The 21,952-nt window shown below is 34.3% G+C and overlaps 1 protein-coding gene across 1 annotated transcript in view; it reads right to left on the bottom strand.

Annotated features, from left to right (window-relative positions):
- Positions 1 to 20,886, bottom strand: part of LOC123549521 (H(+)/Cl(-) exchange transporter 7-like) — a 150,025-nt gene extending 129,139 nt beyond the window's left edge. The window contains exon 1 of the mRNA XM_053545268.1: positions 20,763 to 20,886. Coding sequence (XP_053401243.1) covers positions 20,763 to 20,867 — 105 coding nt within the window. The 5' untranslated portion in view covers positions 20,868 to 20,886. The remainder of the gene's footprint in view (positions 1 to 20,762) is intronic.
- Between the last annotated feature and the right edge of the window lie 1,066 nt (positions 20,887 to 21,952).

Genomic DNA, 21,952 nt, shown 5'->3' with positions numbered 1-21,952 from the left:
CTCAGATGTACCCTAGTTTCATAGAGACATTTCATAGAAACAAACATTCTGACAAAGATTTAGGATGATAAGGAGATTTTTCTATAATTTGACCTAATAACCTAGCTCAACACCTCTGGTAATCCAGTTTTAAACTTGTACTAGATTTTATAGACATTAAATGGAAAATGTAGCCTCTAGAATGTTAAAAAGGGTTTTTTCAATGATTTGACCTAGTGACCTAATTTTTGACTTCATGTTAACCAGTTTCGAACTTGATCTACTAGACTGCACAGAGGCAAACATTCTGATAAAATTTTATTAAGAAGATCACAAAATTGTATGATGAGCAAACAAAAAATGTGGCCTCTAAGGTGTTAACAAGGTTTTTCTATGACTTGACATGATGACCTAGTTTTTTTCTTCATGCTACCAACTTTGAACTACATGACCTACATTATAACGAGTCAAATTAAACATTTGAAAAATATTTATGATAATCAAACAGAAAATGCGGCCTCTACAGTGTTAACAATGTTTTTCACTGATTTGACTTAGTGACCTAGTTTAAAAGCATGGGTATCCCTGGGTTTCAATCAAGACCTAGTTTTCATTATAACAGACAAACATTCTGACTTCAGTTTTATGAAGATTAGGTAGAAAATGTTGCCTTTAGACTGCTAACAAGGTTTTCCTATTAACTGACCTAGTGACCTAGTTTTTTATCCAGATTTTATCAAAGGCAACATTATGACCAAGTTTCATTTAGACTGAGCCAAAATTGTGACCTCTAGAGTGTTAATACTCAAATATTGACAACACAGGACGATGGACGATGACGGTTTGGTGCAAGAGTTATGACCCTTGTGTCATATGATATGTGGGTGATGACGTGGAACAATTATTTTAAGTTTGAATCAAATCCCTTCTGTAACAACAGAGACATAGTCAAAATACAATGAAAGTGCATGAATCTTTAACATGAAATTCAAAGTAAAAAGAGGGATAATTCATGAAATATTGGTATGTCAGTTATGGCCCTTGCATCAGATGTCAGTGATGATGACGAATAATATAATAAGTCTGAAGCAAATGCATCAAGTAATAACAAAGGAGAAGTGAAAGTGCATCAAAAGTTTACCCAAGCAGTTAAATTGGGCTGGGAAAAGTAACATAGCCCTCCATATAGTGAAGCTAATTTGGCAATAACAGAATTCCAGTAATTTTGGTACTTTTGAATATTATGCCCAGGACATGTCAATATTTCACAATTAAGTGTCTCTAATATGAAAACATTTTACACACTGATCAGTAGGTCAGAACTGGCAATTTTCTCTAGGTTTAGCTTATTTTGGAAGAATAATTGTTCTAAAAGAATATCAAAATTTATTGATCAACAATAATAGATTTTGTCCACGATCATGTCAAGGACCTTTTAATCCTGATTTGTCCACTCCACTTAATCATCATATCACCATCTAACACTTCTGAGACTTCTTCTACCCAAACAGATGAGCTGAATATCTGCAATAAGCTGCTACTATTGAACACACAGTGTGAGTAAAATCTGTTCTCATTAAAAGAAATCAATGATATTACACCCAAACAAATTCCAAGGTGTCTTCTCTCCAGAAAGGTGTCTGCCTTGTTTTATCCTGCTACCTGTCAGTACTATCAGTCTGTTTTCATAATTTGGTTCAGCAAAGCTGTCAGTAACTTCAATTAATATTCTCTGTAACACAGTTAAACTGAAAGGTCTTGTCTAAAAAGAAGTTTCCAAGTATTAAGTCTTCACTTTTCTTTCAACCATAGAGTATCGAAACAGTTAAAGACTAATGTAGGAGACTTTATTATACAGCATGTTTTTTTGCACCCTTAAGGTAAAAGACAAAAAGAATTTGGTACAAGACTGATCATGACAAATGAAGTAAAGTAAAAACTAAAGTTCGAACAAGCTACTCCAAAATGTAAAACAGAAATTTAAAAGCCCAAAGATAAGCAACAGTGTTAACCTTTAGACTGCTGGTGGCAATTGGTTGGACTGCATGGATGTGCAGGCTGATCATGGTCTGCACTGTTCGCTATTCAGGCAGTAAATTTTCAGAGAACACCCCTCCGAATGATACGTGGTACTGTCCAAACAGAATGATGGAACAGTCCATTTTAGAAATTTAGCAGGGTAAAGGTTAAAGTAACCACCCATTGTTGATGGTTAAGTAGGAAATTTACCAGAACTGTATTAAAGCAAGAAATGCTTAGGACATTAATATATTGACTGTCAAATAAAAACAATTCATAATGACATGTCTGCTGTTTGCAGGACTCCATAGACATGTAATCTATTTAACCCTTATCGTGCTGGACACCACTGATTCTGCCTTGGCAACCAGTGCAGATCATGATCATCCTGCACATCCATGCAGTCTGATCAAGATCTGCACTGTTCGCTATTCAATCAGTATCTTTTTGGTAAGCACCCTTTTAAACGGTTAATCATCAGGTACTGTCCAAATTTAAAGATGGTCAAGTTTATTACAGAAATTTAGCAGGGTATTAGGGTTAAATGAAAACAGAAAAAAGGTTCTTGTTACATATTATCATTAAAATACAATATCCTAGGTGTCAGAATAATTTGTATATTTGATTTATTGATAACATAGCACATTAAGAACAGATAGCGCTTATGGCAAGCCAATTGTCCAATAATTACGTGAACCCTAGTTCACAGTCGAAAAACTAGGATTAAAGATCGATAAACTAGGTTTTTCGAAAGTAAAACTAGGTTTTTCGAATACTAACCTATATTTTCGAGTGAAAACATAGGATAATGCCGTGAACCATAGTTCACGCTCGTAAATGTAGGTTCACGATTGTAAACCCCAGTTCACTGTCGTAAACATAGGTTCACGTTCGTAAACTACGGTTTACGAGCGTGAACCGGTGTTTATGAGCGTAAACATAGGATAACGATCGTAAACATAGGATAACGACCGAAACTCATACTTCAATTGAGAAACCTAGTTTATCAAACGTAAACCATGGTTTACGGTCGATATATTAGGATTATAGAATCAACAATGAATTTCGGGCTTGAACATGGGTTTACGGCCATGAACCTATGTTTACGACCGTGAACCATAGTTTACGGACCTGAACCTATATTTTGGAGCGTGAAACTATGTTTACGAACGTGAATATGGGTTTACGAGCGTGAACTTAGGTTTACATTCGATAAACCAGGTTTTTCAAACGTAAAACCAGGTTTTTCAAATAATAACCTATTTTTTCGAGCGAAAACATAGGATAACGTTGTAAACCATAGTTCACGCTCGAAAACGTAGGTTCACATTCGTAAACCCAAGTTTACGGTCGTAAACCTAGGATAACGACCGAAATTCATAGTTCAATCGTGAAACCTAGGTTTACTAGGTAAACCATGGTTTACGATTGATATACTAGGATTATGAAATCAACTATCAATTTCGGCCGTAAACCTATGTTTACGGTCATGAACCTATATTTACGAGCGTGAACCAAGGTTTAAAGCCGTGAACTATAGTTTACCTTCGTAAAACCGTGTTTATCGATTTGTAACTATATGGCAAGCCAATTGTCCAATAATTACATGAACCCTAGTTCACGGTCGAAAAACTAGGATTAACGATCGATAAACTAGGTTTTTCGAACGTAAAACTAGGTTTTTCGAATACTAACCTATATTTTCGAGCGAAAACATAGGATAACGCCGTGAATTATAGTTCACGCTCGTTAATATAGGTTCACTATTGTAAACCCCAGTTCACGGTCGTAAACATAGGTTCACGTTCGTAAACTATGGTTTACGAGCGTGAACCGGGGTTTACGAGCGTAAATATAGGATAACAATCGTAAATATAGGATAACGACCGAAACTCACAGTTCAATCGAGAAACCTAGTTTATCAAACGTAAACCATGGTTTACGGTCAATATACAAGGATTATAGAATCAACAATGAATTTCAGGCGTGAACATGGGTTTACGGCCATGAACCTATGTTTACGGATGTGAACCTATGTTTACGACCGTGAACCATAGTTTACGGACCTGAACCTATATTTTCGAGCGTGAACCTATGTTTACGAACGTGAACTTAGGTTTACATTTGATAAACCAGGTTTTTCAAACGTAAAACCAGGTTTTTCAAATACTAACCAATTTTTTCGAGCGAAAACATAGGATAACGTCGTAAACCAAAGTTCACGCTCGTAAATCCAAGTTCACGTTCGTAAACCCAAGTTTACTGTCGTAAACATAGGATAAGGACTGAAATTCATAGTTCAATCGAGAAACCTAGTTTATCGAACGTAAACCTGGGTTCACGAGCGTAAACTATGGTTTACGCCCGGTATCTGATGTTTTCACTCGAAAATATTGGTTAGTATTTGAAAAACTTAGTTTTACGTTCGAAAAACCTAGTTTATCGATCGTTAATCCTAGTTTTTCGACCGTAAACCAGGGTTCACGTAATTATTGGACAATTGGCTTGCCATAAGCGCTTGACTCCCTTTCCATGCTATCATTGCTATAATTATTGTTGAATTGCTGTTAATAACAGAATTTGGGTCATTTGTGGCTGATTTGGGTTCATTATATGGATGGCTGGGTCCCAGCTTCGCGCATTATGTCATATACAAAAGTTAAAGGGAACCAGATATTTGATAGAGCAAGTACTCATTGTAAAACGTTATGTTTAAATTTAGACCAATCAGAAACCAGTTCTAACAAGAGGACCATGATGGTCCTGAATCGCTCACCTATCTCCACATGACCCAGTGTTCAACTGAGTATGACATCGTTATTTCTATTATTTGACATACTGACCTAGCTTTTGAGCACATGTGACCTAGATATCATCAAGATAAAAAATTCTGACCAATTTTCATGAAGATCCATTGAAAAATATGGCCTCTAGAGAGGTCACAAGGTTCTTCTATTATTTGACCTAATGACCTAGTTTTTGAAGGCACGTGACCCACTTTTAAACTTGACCTAGATATCATCAAGGTGAACATTCTCACCAATTTTCATGAAGATCTCGTGAAAAATATGGCTTCTAGAGAGGTCACAAGGTTTTTTATTTTTCGACCTACTGACCTAGTTTTTGACCGCACATGACCCAGTTATGAACCTGACCTAGATATCATCAAGCTGAACATTCTCACCAATTTTCATGAAGATCCATTGAGAAATATGGCCTCTAGAGAGGTCACAAGGTTTTTTCTATTTTTAGACCTACTGACCTAGTTTTTGACCCCACGTGACCCAGTTTCGAATCTGACCTAGATATCATCAAGATGAACATTCTGACCAATATTCATGAAGATCTCATGAAAAATATGGCCTCTAGAGAGGTCACAAGGTTTTTCTATTTTTAGATCTACTGACCTAGTTTTTAACCCCACGTGACCCAGTTTCGAACTTGACCTAGATATATTCAAGGTAAACATTCTGACCAATTTTCATGAAGATCCATTGAAAAATATCGCCTCTAGAGAGGTCACAAGGTTTTCCTATTTTTAGACCTACTGACCTAGTTTTTGACCGCACATGACCCAGTTTCGAACTTGCCCTAGATATCATCAAGATGAACATTCTGATCAATTTTCATGAAGATCCATTGAGAAATATGGCCACTAGAGAGGTCACAAGGTTTTTCTATTTTTAGATCTACTGACCTAGTTTTTGATCCCACATGACCCAGTTTCGAACTTGACTAGATATCATCAAGGTGAACATTCTGACCAATATTCATGAAGATCTCATGAAAAATATGGCCTCTAGAGAGGTCACAAGGTTTTTCTATTTTTAGATCTACTGACCTAGTTTTTAACCCCACGTGACCCAGTTTCGAACTTGACCTAGATATCATCAAGCTGAACATTCTCACCAATTTTCATGAAGATGCATTGAGAAATATGGCCTCTAGAGAGGTCACAAGGTTTTTCTATTTTTAGACCTAATGACCTAGTTTTTGACCCTACGTGCCCCAGTTTCGAACTTGACCTAGATATCATCAAGATAAACATTCTGACCAATATTCATGAAGATCTCATGAAAAATATGGCCTCTAGAGAGGTCACAAGGTTTTTCTATTTTTAGACCTACTGACCTAGTTTTTAATCCCACGTGACCCAGTTTCGAACTTGACCTAGATATCATCAAGATGAACATTCTGACCAATTTTCATGAAGATGCATTGAGAAATATGGCCTCTAGAGAGGTCACAAGGTTTTTCTATTTTTAGACCTAATGACCTAGTTTTTGACCCTACGTGACCCAGTTTCGAACTTGACCTAGATATCATCAAGATAAACATTCTGACCAATACTCATGAAGATCTCATGAAAAATATGGCCTCTAGAGAGGTCACAAGGTTTTTCTATTTTTAGACCTACTGACCTAGTTTTTGACCCCACGTGACCCAGTTTCGAACTTGACCTAGATATCATCAAGGTGAACATTCTGAGCAATTTTCATGAAGATCTTGTGAAATATATGGCCTCTAGAGAGGTCACAAGGTTTTTCTATTTTTAGACCTACTGACCTAGTTTTTGATGGCACGTGACCCAGTTTCGAACTTGACCTAGATATCATCAAGATGAACATTCTGACCAATTTTCATAAAGATCCCATGAAAAATGTGACCTCTAGAGTGGTCACAAGCAAAAGTTTACGGACGCACGGACGCACGGACGCACGGACGGACGACGGACGACGGACACCGCGCGATCACAAAAGCTCACCTTGTCACTTTGTGACAGGTGAGCTAAAAATAGCACGTCTGCTGGTGTATAAATAGGTAGATGGATGACAGAGAAGGCATTCAGTATCCAGCGGTTGAAGAAGACACATCGAGGATTCAACTAATAATTTATCCCAGTACCTTGATAAGGAGACTATTGCAGTTACTCTGTCAGGGCGGATAAATTATTAAAAAGAAGACTTTGGAAGTTGTAGACTAAAGAAGAGTTGCAGAATTTCAACAAGGTTTCGAGCTATAGGGCAAGCGCATAGAAGTTTTACCTTAAGGGTAGCTGAATGCTATATAGGATAGCATATAATACATAGGCTGAGCATTGGGAAGCTGAGACAGAGACTCGGAGTTTGGTAATCTACTGAGATAGTAAGAGAGTTCCAGCTTATAGACGGTTCAGCATTACTGGCCAAGTACAGCCAAGGCATCGGGGATATACCTGTATATGGTAGTTGAATGCTACATATGATAGCATATAGGCGCTGAGCATCCAGGAGTCAGGGCAATCATATAGAGTTTGAGAGGACAGAGGCCTAGCATCTATGCGACAGGACTCGTATGTTGTTGATTCAAAGACATTGTCTGACGGGAACTTCAACAAAAAGACCAGTCAAGTATAGAGTCTCCAGTCTATAGGAGTTTGAGCTCATCATTTTTAATTGAAGATTGTTAGTTTCAAACATTTAGTGATTTGCCTGATCCCTGAAATTGTCTAGCTCATAATAAGAAATCAATTACAAATCATTGGTACATGAATCATTTAGGCAAGGTAGCCAGAGGAAAATTCTATATATGAGATAGTTGGTCTCACCAGCTCTACGTTTTAACAAAGGACATTCTACATCGTTTGTCAGCTAGTCTAAGACATAGTCACCTTAGCGATTGGACCCAAACCATTGTTCAAGATACTAAAGGCGTAGGCACTTCCCTGGGTCATATAACCAGTATTCTGACACTAGGTAGTTTTTTACTTACTGAACTCCAACAATAATTATTCTCATTTAAGTTTTGCTTATATTTATATGCTTTTAGCAAATTTGTCCAACCGATGTTCTTGTTCATCAAGAAAGATGACAAAAGTGCTGAAAGACAACAGTGTATCATGCACAGACATCTTATAACAAATATCATAAAGAAAGAAAAACTTTTGTGCTCACAAATACACAAATAAAATGTGGATTTCTCCATCAGAACAAAATTTCCAAAAAAATTAACTTGCCAAGTAAGGACATTGTGAGCAATACAAAAAACATTACACTGCAGCTGAAATAGAGTGAAATTATGACAGAAAACAATTTGAAAAACACTATGATCCCAGCTAGATGCATGTTTCGTCAGACATTGAATTTTTGAGTAGCGAATATTCCTACTGTGGGATGTGGAGACTTAAATTATTGTCACTTGACACCTGCCTAGAGTTTTTTATCCCCACATACTTTTAGGTCATTAAATCATAAAACTAGATATTCGCCAATTTCATACTGACAGCACCAAAGCACGGGAAAAGTCTAATCAACCAGGGCCCAGTTGTTGGAAACTTTAACAGGCGATTAAGCTACCGGTTGGTTAACTTTTATGGTTACATTTCGACATTTTAGGAGACTTAGAAAAACAAATGTATGAAATAAAAATCTTTACAATAAAATCAAAATATCATACTAGTTTCTCCGTCAAGACCAGTGTTTTGAATCATAAATTAACCAGCGGTTAGTTTAACAGCCAGTTAAAGTTTCGAACAACTGGGCCCAGAATACAATCAGCTACTTGTAAAACAAATATGCCCCCTATGATAGCCTGTTTAGATTATCACAGGAGTTTGGCCCAATCAATATAAATATATACAGGTTAGATCTTTGAGCTCTGGAAATTCAAAAATGGCGGAATCTGCACAACTATACAGAAATGGTTGAGAAATGCAAAACTGTCAGAAAATCTTGTTGGCACCAATCTATTATGTTGCTGCCAGAAATGAATCTCTATCTGATTATATATTAAAGATTTGCTGATTAAGCAAAACTGCCACCTTAAAGTCAAAATTGATTCTTATTGATTAATCCTTTCATGATCTACACCAGTTATAAATTTTAAATGAAATATATCATTCAAGATAGGTAGCTGAAGAAATGGTCGAATTGATTGTTTCTCAAATCAAGAAAACTGCCATGGAAAAACAAATCAATTACACAGTCATTTATACATTTCTGATATACATTAATACTAAGAAATTTGACAGGGTTAATCAGTCACAAAACATCAATAATTATATATATATATATAATTAAGTTAACTTATATGTCTCAAAAACAAAAGACAATACATAATAATATTTAGGGTACAGAATGATGTGTTTCCTTACATGAAGCTATTTTAGAGCTGATATATGATACCTTGCAATTTACTTAAATCTTGCAGCATTCTGGATGTCACAATGCAAGATTGGTTATTATTGGTTGGACATGCAGGGTTCCCACAATTTTCTGCAAGTAAAATTCCAGACTTTTTCCCCGACTTTTTTTTTTTTTGAAAATTCCAGACTTTTTTTCCAAACCTTTTTCAAGGTTTTTGCAACGAAACATACAAGGTTCTACAGTGAAATATTGTTAACTTTTTAACATCATAGATATTTCATTAGATGTTTATATTATAAGCTTGTAACCAAGATCATGTTAAAACATAATAAAAAGGTCTGTTTCAGGTCACATTGTAAACTAATATTTATCAAAATTCATGTTATAATTGATTAGGACTTTCTTCAATATTTCATTAATAGAAAAGTTCTATAAACGTCTGTAAAAAATATGTCCAAAATGTACTATCCGGATACTGGTACATTTTCGGAATGTTGTCTAAAATTGGTTTTTACTAATTTTACTTAATCCATTAGGGTAAACCAGAGATATATATAATTCCTCAAACTTTGATGTTACTTATCATAAAAAATTACGCCGATTGTCAGCTTTTCCGAAGGAGTTATGGAAAAATTGCATATGACATCGGGTGAAATTAGAATCCTGAACGGACATTCTAAACTTATTTTTGCTTTCAAAATTCATTAAAATTTGTGCATTTTCCATTTGAAATAATGGTAGGATCAGACTGCATTGATATATACTTATTATTTTACTAAACAATGGTCTATAATTTAAGGCTTGCATGAAGAAACCTTACAGGGCACATTCCGCGTGCTAGGTAATTAGCTGGCCGCTTACGGACAATTTATTAATTGGCGCCATTTTGACAGTACACAGGATCAGTACTCTTTATCAATTAATTTTAACACTTCATTGATTCTCGTTACCTATGTGCACTCGCCGTGACGTAATTTGCTGATAAGAAAAATTGACAAGGCATGTCTACAGGATAAAGGGTGGGATTAAGCAGAAGATCAAAGGCAGGAGGGCGCATTTTAAGGGCAGCATGGCGGCAGTTAAAAAGGGCAGGGCGGGGCGCTGCAGCGCTCAAGAAATAACACTACGCTATGATAACTTCTACTAGTTTCGTACCCAAATTGGTTCGAACTTTCATACTTTTCCCGACTTTTTCCCGATTTTAACCAGATATCGTAAAATTTTCAATCCCCATGCAGCTTTGAAATTTACTATACCGTATTTTGACATGGGTTATCTCCAGTCTGCCAAACGCTGGTGCGAAAAGTTGCACACCCTTGTATTCGCTCAATTAACTATCGTCTGCCACTGTATGTGTGAAAACAACACGTGCAGTTATTCACTCAATGATCCTGCTTACGACCTGAAGCCAATTACGCTCACGTGTCATTAATTGTTTGTTTGCGAAGCTTCGTTTGTCTTTTTTACATGAATAAGATGAGTTTGATACAACATGGTGTAGCAGTCTAGGGAGTTGAATATTTAGTTTGTTTAAACCTAAAAGTGTACCCTTGATAAACAAGAGCTGTCCTTTAGACAGCACGCTTGACTTTGATAGTAAATATCCATTTTAAGTTTCAAGTCAATAGCTTTGAAAGTAACAGAGGTAATGGACGTTATAATTATAAAACTTGAACAAAAAAATTCTAAGTTAAAAAGGGGCATAACTCTGTCAAAATTCAAACAGAGTTATGGGGATTGTTTCTCCTGGTGTATAGACTTTGAAAGTAAATAACTATTTTAAGTTTCACCAAAAAATTCTAAGTTAAAAAGGAGCATAACTCTGTCAAAATTCAAACAGAGTTATGGGGATTGTTTCTCCTGGTGTATAGACATTGACAGTAAACAACTATTTTACGTTTCAAGCCAAAATCTTTGATAGTAACAGAGATATTTGACTTTATCCAAAACTTTAACCAAAAAATTCTAAATTAAAACGGGGCATACCTCTGTAAAAATTCAAATCAGAGCTATGGGGATTGTTTCTCCTGGTGTAGACTTTGATAGTAAATAACTATTTAAGTTTCAAGTCAATAGCTTTGATAGTAACAGAGATATTTGACTTCATCAAAAACTTTAACCAACGGCAATACTAACGCCAGGCTGAATGCAATAGCTCTACATATAATGTTTTTTCTCTAACATCTTTTTTCATAATACTTCTAATTATCAATCAATCTTTAAATATATTTGTATTATAAATTACTCAAATACAGTAGTTTTGAGTTAGAATATTTAATGTCCGACATAATGTATAGTTTTTTGAAGTTTTTTAATTTCATAAATTTGATTTAAAATGTTGTTTGTAAGGCTGACTGTTCACAAGTTGGTATACTTTTGAGTTTTGCTGTAATCGCTTATATTGAACTCATTTTGACTCTGAAATGTAACAGCTAGTCTTCCTAATCTATATTAACTTAGAATTGAATGATTCTGTGTTTTTGACTTCAGTATGAGTTATATTTAAGGATGAATGTTTAATAAAAAATAACAAAAAAAGTTAAAGTAGCATGCCTGACCTGATCGTTTGACAACAAAAAAATTTTTTTTTAGATATCTTGAAATAAATGCTATATTTCCTTAGAAGGCTTTAAAACTTAATTACTGACACTTTATGTTACGGAAACACATGAGAATTTGCTGTTTTTACTACTTTTTACGATGAAAATCGAAAAGCGTTTGTCATGCTTTTACTCCAGGTAAACTGTCTCGATTATAAATATATATATTTTGAAGTCATTATTCACTTCTTCAGCTATAGCGCTTTTGGTTACGACGACGGAAAATGTCTTTATTGCCGCGGCGGTCCGGGGTTCGATTCACGACGGTCATCTTTTTTTCTTGATTTGGAATTTTAAAAATATTTTAGAAACAAAAATTCATATTCTAATGTTCATAATATGACCAAACTTCAATTTGAAAGAAAGATTATTTTTTAGCCAAATATGGAGATCAGTGCCTTTAAATTCTTAAATCCAATGTTCTCAATAGAATTGAATTCTTACACTAAAACAAACCCTATCCTATAAAATTCTGTGCACTTACCGTGTCAAGATTGATCCATGTTTCTTCCATAGATTTAAGACGAAACTGAACAAGACAAATCATTTGTAACTGAATTGCAAGGCGGCCAACATCTTCTCATAGAACTGTCTTCTTAAAAGTATCTTTAATCCCCGTACTTATAATCAACTTTCCTTCTTCTCAAAGTTAATATAGACACTGATTTAATAAAGCTAACACTTAAAAGTTAAGACTTGTCTCAGAAATATTGGCTGCCTGAAGATTAACCACTTTGTAAGGCTGATCACTGCACAGTTCTATGAGGCTTTTATCTCTCCTTAAAAGCGCAGAATTTGTCTCATGTCACTAGAAATGAACACTGAAATATAAGGTCTTGAAAACTCTCTGCCCGAGTTTCACAGAAATGATTTTGATACATCAAACTTATGTCATAGAAATAGTGAACTGTTTTATCAAATGAAAAAACTGTTGTTGTCTAACATAACAAAGAGAAAAAATTGGCTTTTAAATAATGTTAAATTCAAAATAGATATTAATTTATCATTCAAGTTCTTACAAGACAGTCAGCTTCTGTAGAACAAACAGCCATTTATAATTGCAACAGCTAAGGCACTGTATTCTTTCAAACCTGCCATATGAAAAACAGATTAAAATTCTAAAATATTTTTTAGAGAAAAATTTTTATTGGTAATAAGTACCATACAACCTTTTTTTTTTACTTTATCACTTAATGAAAATTGCTCTTTTCCAATAAAATCAAAACAAAATTGCATAAAATATACAATTGATAACTTTTACTGTTTTTCATCATGTGGTACAAACTGTTTTAATTGTGCACATAAAACTGTAGTACAGAAATGAAATTACAGTTTTCTTCAATTTATTCCAAAAGATTTGATTTTACATTGCAAAAGTTCAGGATCAGTTAATTGTCTTACTGTTCTTAATCAAATCCCATTTTTTTTAAAATCCAAACTGTTCTTCGTTTTGTACATACTATTACTTAACAGAAACACTGTCCGCTACCTTAAGATATTAAGTTGATTATACAGATAGCCAGAAATTTACACAGAAACTTTATGTAACAAAAACTTACATGCTGTTCTTTTAACCTTTCGATTCAGACTGGGCTAAATTAGCATTGCATGACAAAGATTTAAAACAGAAAAGCCACTTTTGCTAATTAAAGGTTCTAGACAATAGCAATTTCTGTCCAAAAACAAGAGATAAACTCGTAAAGCTTTTTATGTTGTCTGACAATATCCATATTTTTAAATAAACGTTAAACCTTTGATTCCTTAACACCCAGACTTCGGCTATATCCTCAAAATTGCTTTTATAATCAAACTGACTTTTGAATTTTACATTCTAATTTCAATAAAGTGGTCCATTTCATACGATAAATTCTACTGGGTGTTATTTGAAGAAACCTAAGGAAAAGACAAACAATGTGCCAAGGCTACAGATCAATTGTTACATGTTAGGATAGGCAAAAATCGGAATAACGATCAATAATTAAACACTGGGCGAGTTCTGTAAATCATTATTAAGTGAAAATGTTACCAACACTGCTGGGCATGTTTATTTCATTTGTCAGTACTAGTGAGGCCTTTAGTCATGTATATCAATTCAACTTTACCAAAATTGTTCCGACAGGTAAGATATTAATTTATTTATGTGTCCTGACAATTTTTAGGTTTATTTATTTCATTTGAAGTAAGATTAAAGAATTTCAATAAAACTGCAGCAGAATTCAATGTTTGAAAACAACTTCTTAACATTTTCTGGATAAAATTATGTCAGTTAAATTGTTAAAAAACTGTGTTTTGTAAAAGAGCTAGGACTTAATAATTCTCTGCAAACTTGCAAATAGCTTTTTTCTGTACTTAAAATACATTATATCAATGTACTGATATAAGTAAAGTCACCTCAGACATATTTTAATAATGTTTTTTGCTCAATGATCATTAATGGTAATTAAGTTATACAGTCTGGACACAAATATGACTGACAGATCTGACCTTGTTGTGACCTTGACCTTTGAACAATTGATCCGGATCATGTGCTTGCTTGCACATGGTCTCTTCACTATCTGCCTATATGCCATTTAAGTCTGAAGCAGGGTTTCTGAAATCTGCAAATTTATTGGAAGTTCATTGGGCTGCCAATAATTTTGTCTGGAAGCAAGAACCAGTGCTTGTAATTACTACAGTTTGACTGACTGCGTTAATTGATATATAATGATATTGTAATGATAACAACTTGCATGCAAACCTTCACCCAAATTTTTCTAAGTTAAAAAAGGGCCAAAATTTCAGTAAGTTCAAGCAAGAACGATGATGGAAAGCATTGTGTGATGTTTCAATCCAATAAATACAGTAACTGTTGATACAGCTTAATAATTGCATGCAAAACTTAGAAAAACAAATTTTCCAAGTTAAAAAAGGCCATAATTTCAATAACATGCAAGCAAGAGTCATCTTACTTGGTTATTTCAGTAGGTGGAAGCCTTGTGTAAAGTTTCAATCCAATACATGCAATGAATAATGAAAACTGAAAAATGAACATGCACACAAAACTTTAATGAAGGTGTGATGCTGACACAGGGGTGCGTAGAATAGTACTAACTGTTCTTCAGACAGTCAAGTTGGATGCTAAGTCAGTATCATATTTTTGGCCTGACTGCCTAGTGCCTAAACTTGAATATTATTGACCTGAATACCACAAATTATTCAACAGCAAGGACAAAGTAATGTATTACACAGAACAGCTTAAGATTTTGGTTTGAGAAGTCGGAAATATGAAATGTCTTAACAGGACATGTCTGAATCATATGTGTGGCAAATGCACTACAAACATCAACAAAAGAAATAACTTTAACAGCTAAAGCACAATAAGCTGCACAGTTAGGGTACCTGGCAAAGCTTCACAGAAAAGGTACCTAATGAAGCTTCACAATAAAGCTGCACAGTTAATGTATCTAGTAAAGCTTCACAATAAAGCTGCACAGTTAATGTATCTAGTAAAGCTTCACAATAAAGCTGCACAGTAAAAGAACCTGGTAAAGCTTCACAGTAAAGGTACCTGCAAAGCTTCACAGTAAAGGTACCTAGTGAAGCTTCACAATAAAGCTACACAGATAATGTATCTAATAAAGCTTCACAATAACCTGCACAGTAAAAGAACCTGGTAAAGCTTCACAGTAAAGGAAAATGCAAAGCTTCACAGCAAAGGTACCTAGAGAAGCTTCACAATAAAGCTGCACAGTTAAGTTAGGTAGTAAAGCTTCACAATAAAGCTGCACAGTTAAGGAACCTGGTAAAGCTTCACAGAAAAGGTACCTAGTAAAGCTTCACAATAAAACAGCACTGTGAGTTAAGGTATCTAGTAAAGCTTCATAATAAAGCTGCACAGTTAAGGAACCTGGTAAAGCTTCACAGTAAATGTATCTAGTTAAGCTTCACACTAAAGCTTCACAATTAAGGTATCTAGTAAAGCTTCACAATAAAGCTGCACAGTTAAGGTACCTAGTAAAGCTTCACAATAAAGCTGCACAATTAAGGTATCTAGTAAAGCTTCACAATAAAGCTGCACAGTAAGGTACCTAGTAAAGCTTCACAATAAAGCTGCACAGTTAAGGTAACTAGAAAAACTTCACAATAAAGCTGCACATTTAAGGTACCCAGTAAAGCTTCACAATAAAGCTGCACAGTTAAAGTACCTAGTAAAGCTGCACAGTAAAGCTGCACAGTAAAGCTGCACATTAAAGTTACATTTAACCACTTTCAGTATGCAAGCTCAACAAACTTTTTATGTTAATAAAATTGGTGTTGTTGTTTTAGTTGTAATATGTGCCCTGTGTCATGTACCCCTTTACTTTTAAACATGTTATTTAATAAAGTATTTTATCTTCAAAAGGAAATCTTACAAAAAGTCACTGAAGTGTATCAGATTTGTTTCCCCCCACACTGTTTTGGACATAATAGAAAATGATAAACATCCGACCAATTACTGAATCACAAGTTATACTACAACATTCCTGTTTCATATAGCTAATCCTATATATTAGTCATTTTAAACTACAAAACATTTTGAATAACATATTTCTATAACTTTTTCTACTACATTACTATGGTGATTTTCTGTGCTTTGAAGAGTTCATTTGTAACAGTAAACTTGTCGCAACAATTACTGTTATTTGATAAAAAGAAATACATCCTAATTTACAATTTATTTTATCTAATTACATGCTCACTATGAAAAGATGAAGACTGTATATTTTTCCTTTATATGACTATAATAGCAGTTCTCCCTGTAATGAAAAAACCACAGGGACTCCGGGAAAGTGCTCCAGAGCTTTCTGCTGGCTAGAAATTATTATTATTATTATCATTATATTAGAGTAGCCAGTTTTGGGACTTTCAACCCCATTATTGTTTCAAGGTCTCTGCTACCTCTAAATGAGGTTGTATGTTCCTTATGTATACGATATATGCAGCTTCTTCTGATTCTAATATTCTGATCAATTTATATATTCTTTGATGTATCAATGTGGAAGCAATTTAATACATCCACAGACAAAAACAATAAGACCACTCCCTACATTCTATTACACAGATGCAATAAATTACTGATCAACATCTGTCTGTAATGACATACACAAAAAAACCCACATATTCCAAATTATGATCAAAGACTATTACTAAGTATAAATATCAGTGGGAAATTACTTTATTTAAACTGATCATTTAGAAGAACTGCAACTGAGAATCTATCATATTAAGTAATGAATATTTGTGAAGTTTTATAAGAAAAAAGTAACTATTTAATTATAAAGCTCAGTAGGTCTCTGTTTTCATTTAAATCTTTTTACAGTCTTCTGTCTACTTAAAAGACAGTCTACTAAATAAAAGGGAAAGAAAGGCTAGTGTATCTTTAAAGCTTCTGGGTGAAAAAGAGATTTTTTCCTTAAGTACAGACTACAGGTAGTACGTTATTCACACACAGAAACACAGCTGGCAGGGTGTTACTACTACTGGTATTGTAAATGTAACTGATCATAAGATATTGTGTTATTAATCAAAACAGTAAATGGTTACTATTAAACAAGCCAGCATTAATTGATATTTTCTAAGTAACATTCAGATGCCCATTTCTCAATATTTTCTATGACAATTAAATAGAAAACATTATTTAAATCAAAATTTGCACCACTTGGTATATATTATGTACAAGTTTCAGAATTTAATCTGGGCTAACAGAAAACTTCAAAATTCATTTAAACATGACTGTATTTTTATAATTATGGAACTTGTAAGTGACCCACTCATCTAAGAAAGTAATCAGTAAAAAATTCCCATTTAGTCAATTCTACTTAATAACAGCACATTGTATTCTGTAGACTGTTGTTACTTATCTTGTTTTTCAGTCTGGGATGCTGCCATAATTAACCTGTGTGCTAATAGCTTAGTGCACTCAAAATACAAACTGGTGAGAAAGAATCAACAGTGTTATATTGCTGATGACAAATTAAAGCAGTACCAGGACAGGTTCAGTCTAGTTTTAAAGTCATGTTAGTATCACAGGTACTTAATGGAGCTCTGTAGAATAAAAGTTTCACACCACTCTGCTGGAAAGGACATACAGCATCCAAGTACAAAATAGTTACTTTTAAGATACACAAGAAAGTGAGCTGTCACAAAGCTGCAGAATGGACATCCAGCAGGATGTGAATAAATAGAAAGGAAAACTAAAATAACAGCTTGAAGTGACCCACTGATAACCACCGACGACCCATCATCAGCTAGATGGCTTCATCACATGATAGAATTTTACACCCAAAGCAAGGTTTCAAACCAACAGCGCTGAGATTCTAAGTCTGCGACCTTAACTAATCCGCTGCTGTGGCCCTTACAAATGTAATCTAGATACTATATCATTGATGCTTATGTAAGTATTTGCAATTATAATTCTTTTCCATACCACAGGCAGCATTTAATTACATACTAAGACAGGAAATAAATTTTTGAAACTAGACAGCCCATATTCAGCAAAGTTTTAAGACTGAAGTTAGACTGTGTAAATGTTGAGTTCTGCTCAACCCGGGGCTAGAGGGCGTGGACAGTAGCATGCATAAAAATTTCCACTACCGTCCATGAAGAGGCTCAATTAAACCGAGCCTGCAACATTTTCGTTTTTGTTGTGTTGAGCGACCTGTGGAGTTTCCACTTTTTCTATTTAAAATCCTAAATTTTCTTTTTGCTGTTGCTGTTTTAAATAAGCAGAGATTATAATGAAACTTTGCATATATATATATATATATATATATGCACTTTTGTTTTCAATGATGAATACTGACTGATTTTCACAGGCATTTTACCTAGAGTTAATTATTACTTTAATCAGACATTTTTTCCTTTGATTACATTGATCTAAAGCAAAGATATCTGAGGAAATTAGCTTTTAATAATCTTCGCAGATAAAGCATATAGGATAAAGTAATGAGCTTCAAGAACTTGCAATTAGTATTTTAGGAAGATCAATATCTATACTATATATCCCTTTTTCTTGTATTCTCAGGGTTTCTCATATTCTTATATTTTGCCTTAAAGTTGTCAAATGATAAAATGTTTGTTATTTTATAGACAGGTATGGGACAAAACTGACACACTGGAAATTTCAAATGATTTGAATGCAAATGGATGAAAATACTGGCATTTTACTGAATTTTCAAAAAAATCCTTACTTTTTTCTAGTGGGGTAGGCAAAATTGCCATAAATTATTCATTATGCTATTGTCATATTTCTTCATGCTTTTACTACAGAATATATCTCTTCATTGCACCATGTTAATTTAAATGATTTAAATTCTACAAGTTGCTTGTGCTGAAGAGTCAAATCTAAATCCACGGAAATACAAGAAACTCTTGGTCAATTTCTGAGGAAAGGGTTGGTAAATTTCTGAGGTATGGGGTTGGTATCAAATACTGTATCAAAACAATAAATCCAGATAATTTCTATAACTTCTCATGGCTCCATCTGAAACTGAAAAACAAGTGAATTTTCTACAAATTTACACCAAAATGCTGTTTATGAGATGGTTAACCTGTTACTGTTGGGAATAAAACAACATTTAGACCCCTGACTGAGAATATGAGAAAACAGCATACAGATCACGAGCTCCTGGATTTTATCCCTGGTAGGGCCCTTGATATTTTCTACTCCATCAGGTTTACTGTAATGGTGCAACAAGTGTCTAACTCATGTGGCACTGAGCGAGTGTCATTCTTGAAAGCAGGTTATTATCGTACAGTTACCTGAATCAGTGGGGCACCAGAATCGGTGTATTTTGTTTAAGCATCCTCCTTGTTTGAACAGGGAGTCGTATGACATAATAAGATTTTGCACTGGTTAAGTAAACTTATTAACTACATCACAGCGGTCAAAGTTTTGCAAAATGTGATTTTAAATAAAAAGTAATGATGATTTAAAATACCCATGTGTAAATTTTCATGAATTTCTTATTACTTTTTACCACTGTTACAAAATCTCCTCCACTTCCCACACTTTTTAACCATTTGAAACAATATTTTGTATGATGTAGTTTCAAGATCTGCCAAAATTATAAATATATGTTAAAATAATATGCATTACCCAGAATTAGCATACAGGGTATTCCCAAAATTTCATCTTCTTATATATTTTTGTTTTAAAAAGTACTGTTTTACCTCCATTTGTTTCACATGTGAATGTAAAGAAATCTTGTTTTTCTGCCAGAAATGGAAAGATTGCAGTTAAATAGTTGCATCTCATTTGTATTCTCTCAATTTGGAGAATGTAACCACAAAGGATGTCACCATCATCCACCTCTTATACTGCTGCTTGCAAATGGAGGCTAGACTGCATGGTGGTTTTCACTGCCAGTGCTATGGTTAACCTTACTTGTTACAAATATTGCAAATCCCAGTAAATACATTCATTCTCATGATAAGGAAGTATTGCTTTTATGATAACTTTAATGTTTTGGACATACTTTTCCATTTTAATATCACTTAACCATATGGACTATGAGTACACTGATTCAGGTGACGGCATTTAGACATACCGCTTATAGGGGTCATGTTATTAAAATGGCTCTGATTTTAAATTGAAAGCTGGTTTTAAAAGCTTTGGATCTCTTTAGGATGCACAAGTAAATAATGTATCAAAATAAGTTCATTTTGATATATTTAACCCAAGTTTAGACAAATGCATAGGAGATGAATCCTTATCCCCACCAATACTGGTTACTCCAGGCTATTCAAGCTTCCTCAGACTGGAAGTCTAAAAAATAACAACCCTGACTTCTGTTCAGTTACAATCAATATTTTATTGGCCTTCTACACATATTCAATACAGACACGTTACGGCCATGTTATTTTGATAAAAGAAGTTTTGCGTTCTATACAAAAATATCATACCCCACCCACCAATGTTTACTACTGTATTGCTATCAAACTATAAAAAAAAAAACTTGCACTAACTTCTTTATATCGTATATCTATGACAGAAAGTGGTTTTATGAATACGTAAAACTACCTTCGACTTTTTTGTTGGTTTGCCATTTTGCTTTACGTAGTGATGATCGGTCTCTTCAATAAAAGAAGTGTCTGCAACTTTATTTGGATCGTCAGTGGACGCCATTTGACAGTTTCACATCCTTCGGTGATAAAGACCGTAGGTTATCCGATTGCCGAGTTGTTGAGTTCGACTTGGTTTACCCGGGAAATTTAAACTTTTATCTCAGTCGTATCTTGTGTATAATCTTTACTTTCATTTTTTGCATTTGCCTGTCTTCAGGCCCGTAGCCAGAGGTAAAAAAAGGGGGGGGGGAGGGGGTTCGGGGCTCCCCCGGGAATTTTTATTTCGAGGGTGTCATTCGGTGCGTTTTCCTGCATTTAAAACATGTTTTTGCTACTTTTAAGGTACCTGTTTCGAACAAGATAAATGACAGTAAAAAGATCCGCGTACATTTTAGTTACATATAGATCTGCAGAAAAATAATAATTTCGAAATCGCCGCCGTATTTGTGATTATTGTCACTTAAAACATTAACTTAAAAGCATATGGTCATGCTTGCTTGTTTCAGTAAATGTATATAGAATCTATGTTCATTTATAAACTTTTTACCATGGCTGACGTGAAACGAAAATTCATAAAAGGGAAGATTCCATGCATACGAAAATTTAATGTGTGTCTTATATAAGTTCTTTACTGTTAACTGGCCATATATTTTTTGGAGAAACCTTATAACGAAACCTTATAAGCAAGTTTCGAAATGCTGCGCGTATATAATAGTGATAGACTATGAGCCAGAAGGGGTTTTGCTTTCCCCCCCCCCCCCCCCCCCAGGGGGAATTTTGTGGAACATATTTTTTTGAAACTCCAATGTGTGGTGAACATTTTGGCATAAAGTTTGCAACTGGCGAGTGGGGCTTTTCTCCGTAACAACACCTTAAAATACGTTACCCTCAAAACCAATTATTTTTTCATCAATTTTTACAGACAAATGGTACCATTATGTTAGTAAATCATTTCAAGTTTGCATATTTTATTACAAGGTGTATACTAGATGCTGCAATTTGATTAAATTTCAATATCTAAAACGTGATGTTTAAAGAAGAAAAATATCGGAAAAAGATAAGTTACCCTAAAAAAAAACATTTTTGACATGAAGTTTTTATTGCAAATTTAGATGACCAGGTAATTAGAAATTGAAGTTACTGTTA

The sequence above is a fragment of the Mercenaria mercenaria genome, chromosome 6 (genome assembly GCF_021730395.1).
Source record: "Mercenaria mercenaria strain notata chromosome 6, MADL_Memer_1, whole genome shotgun sequence".
NCBI lineage: Eukaryota > Metazoa > Mollusca > Bivalvia > Venerida > Veneridae > Mercenaria > Mercenaria mercenaria.
The sequence above is the reverse complement of the archived record's forward strand: the minus strand, read 5'-3'. Positions and strand labels throughout refer to the sequence as shown.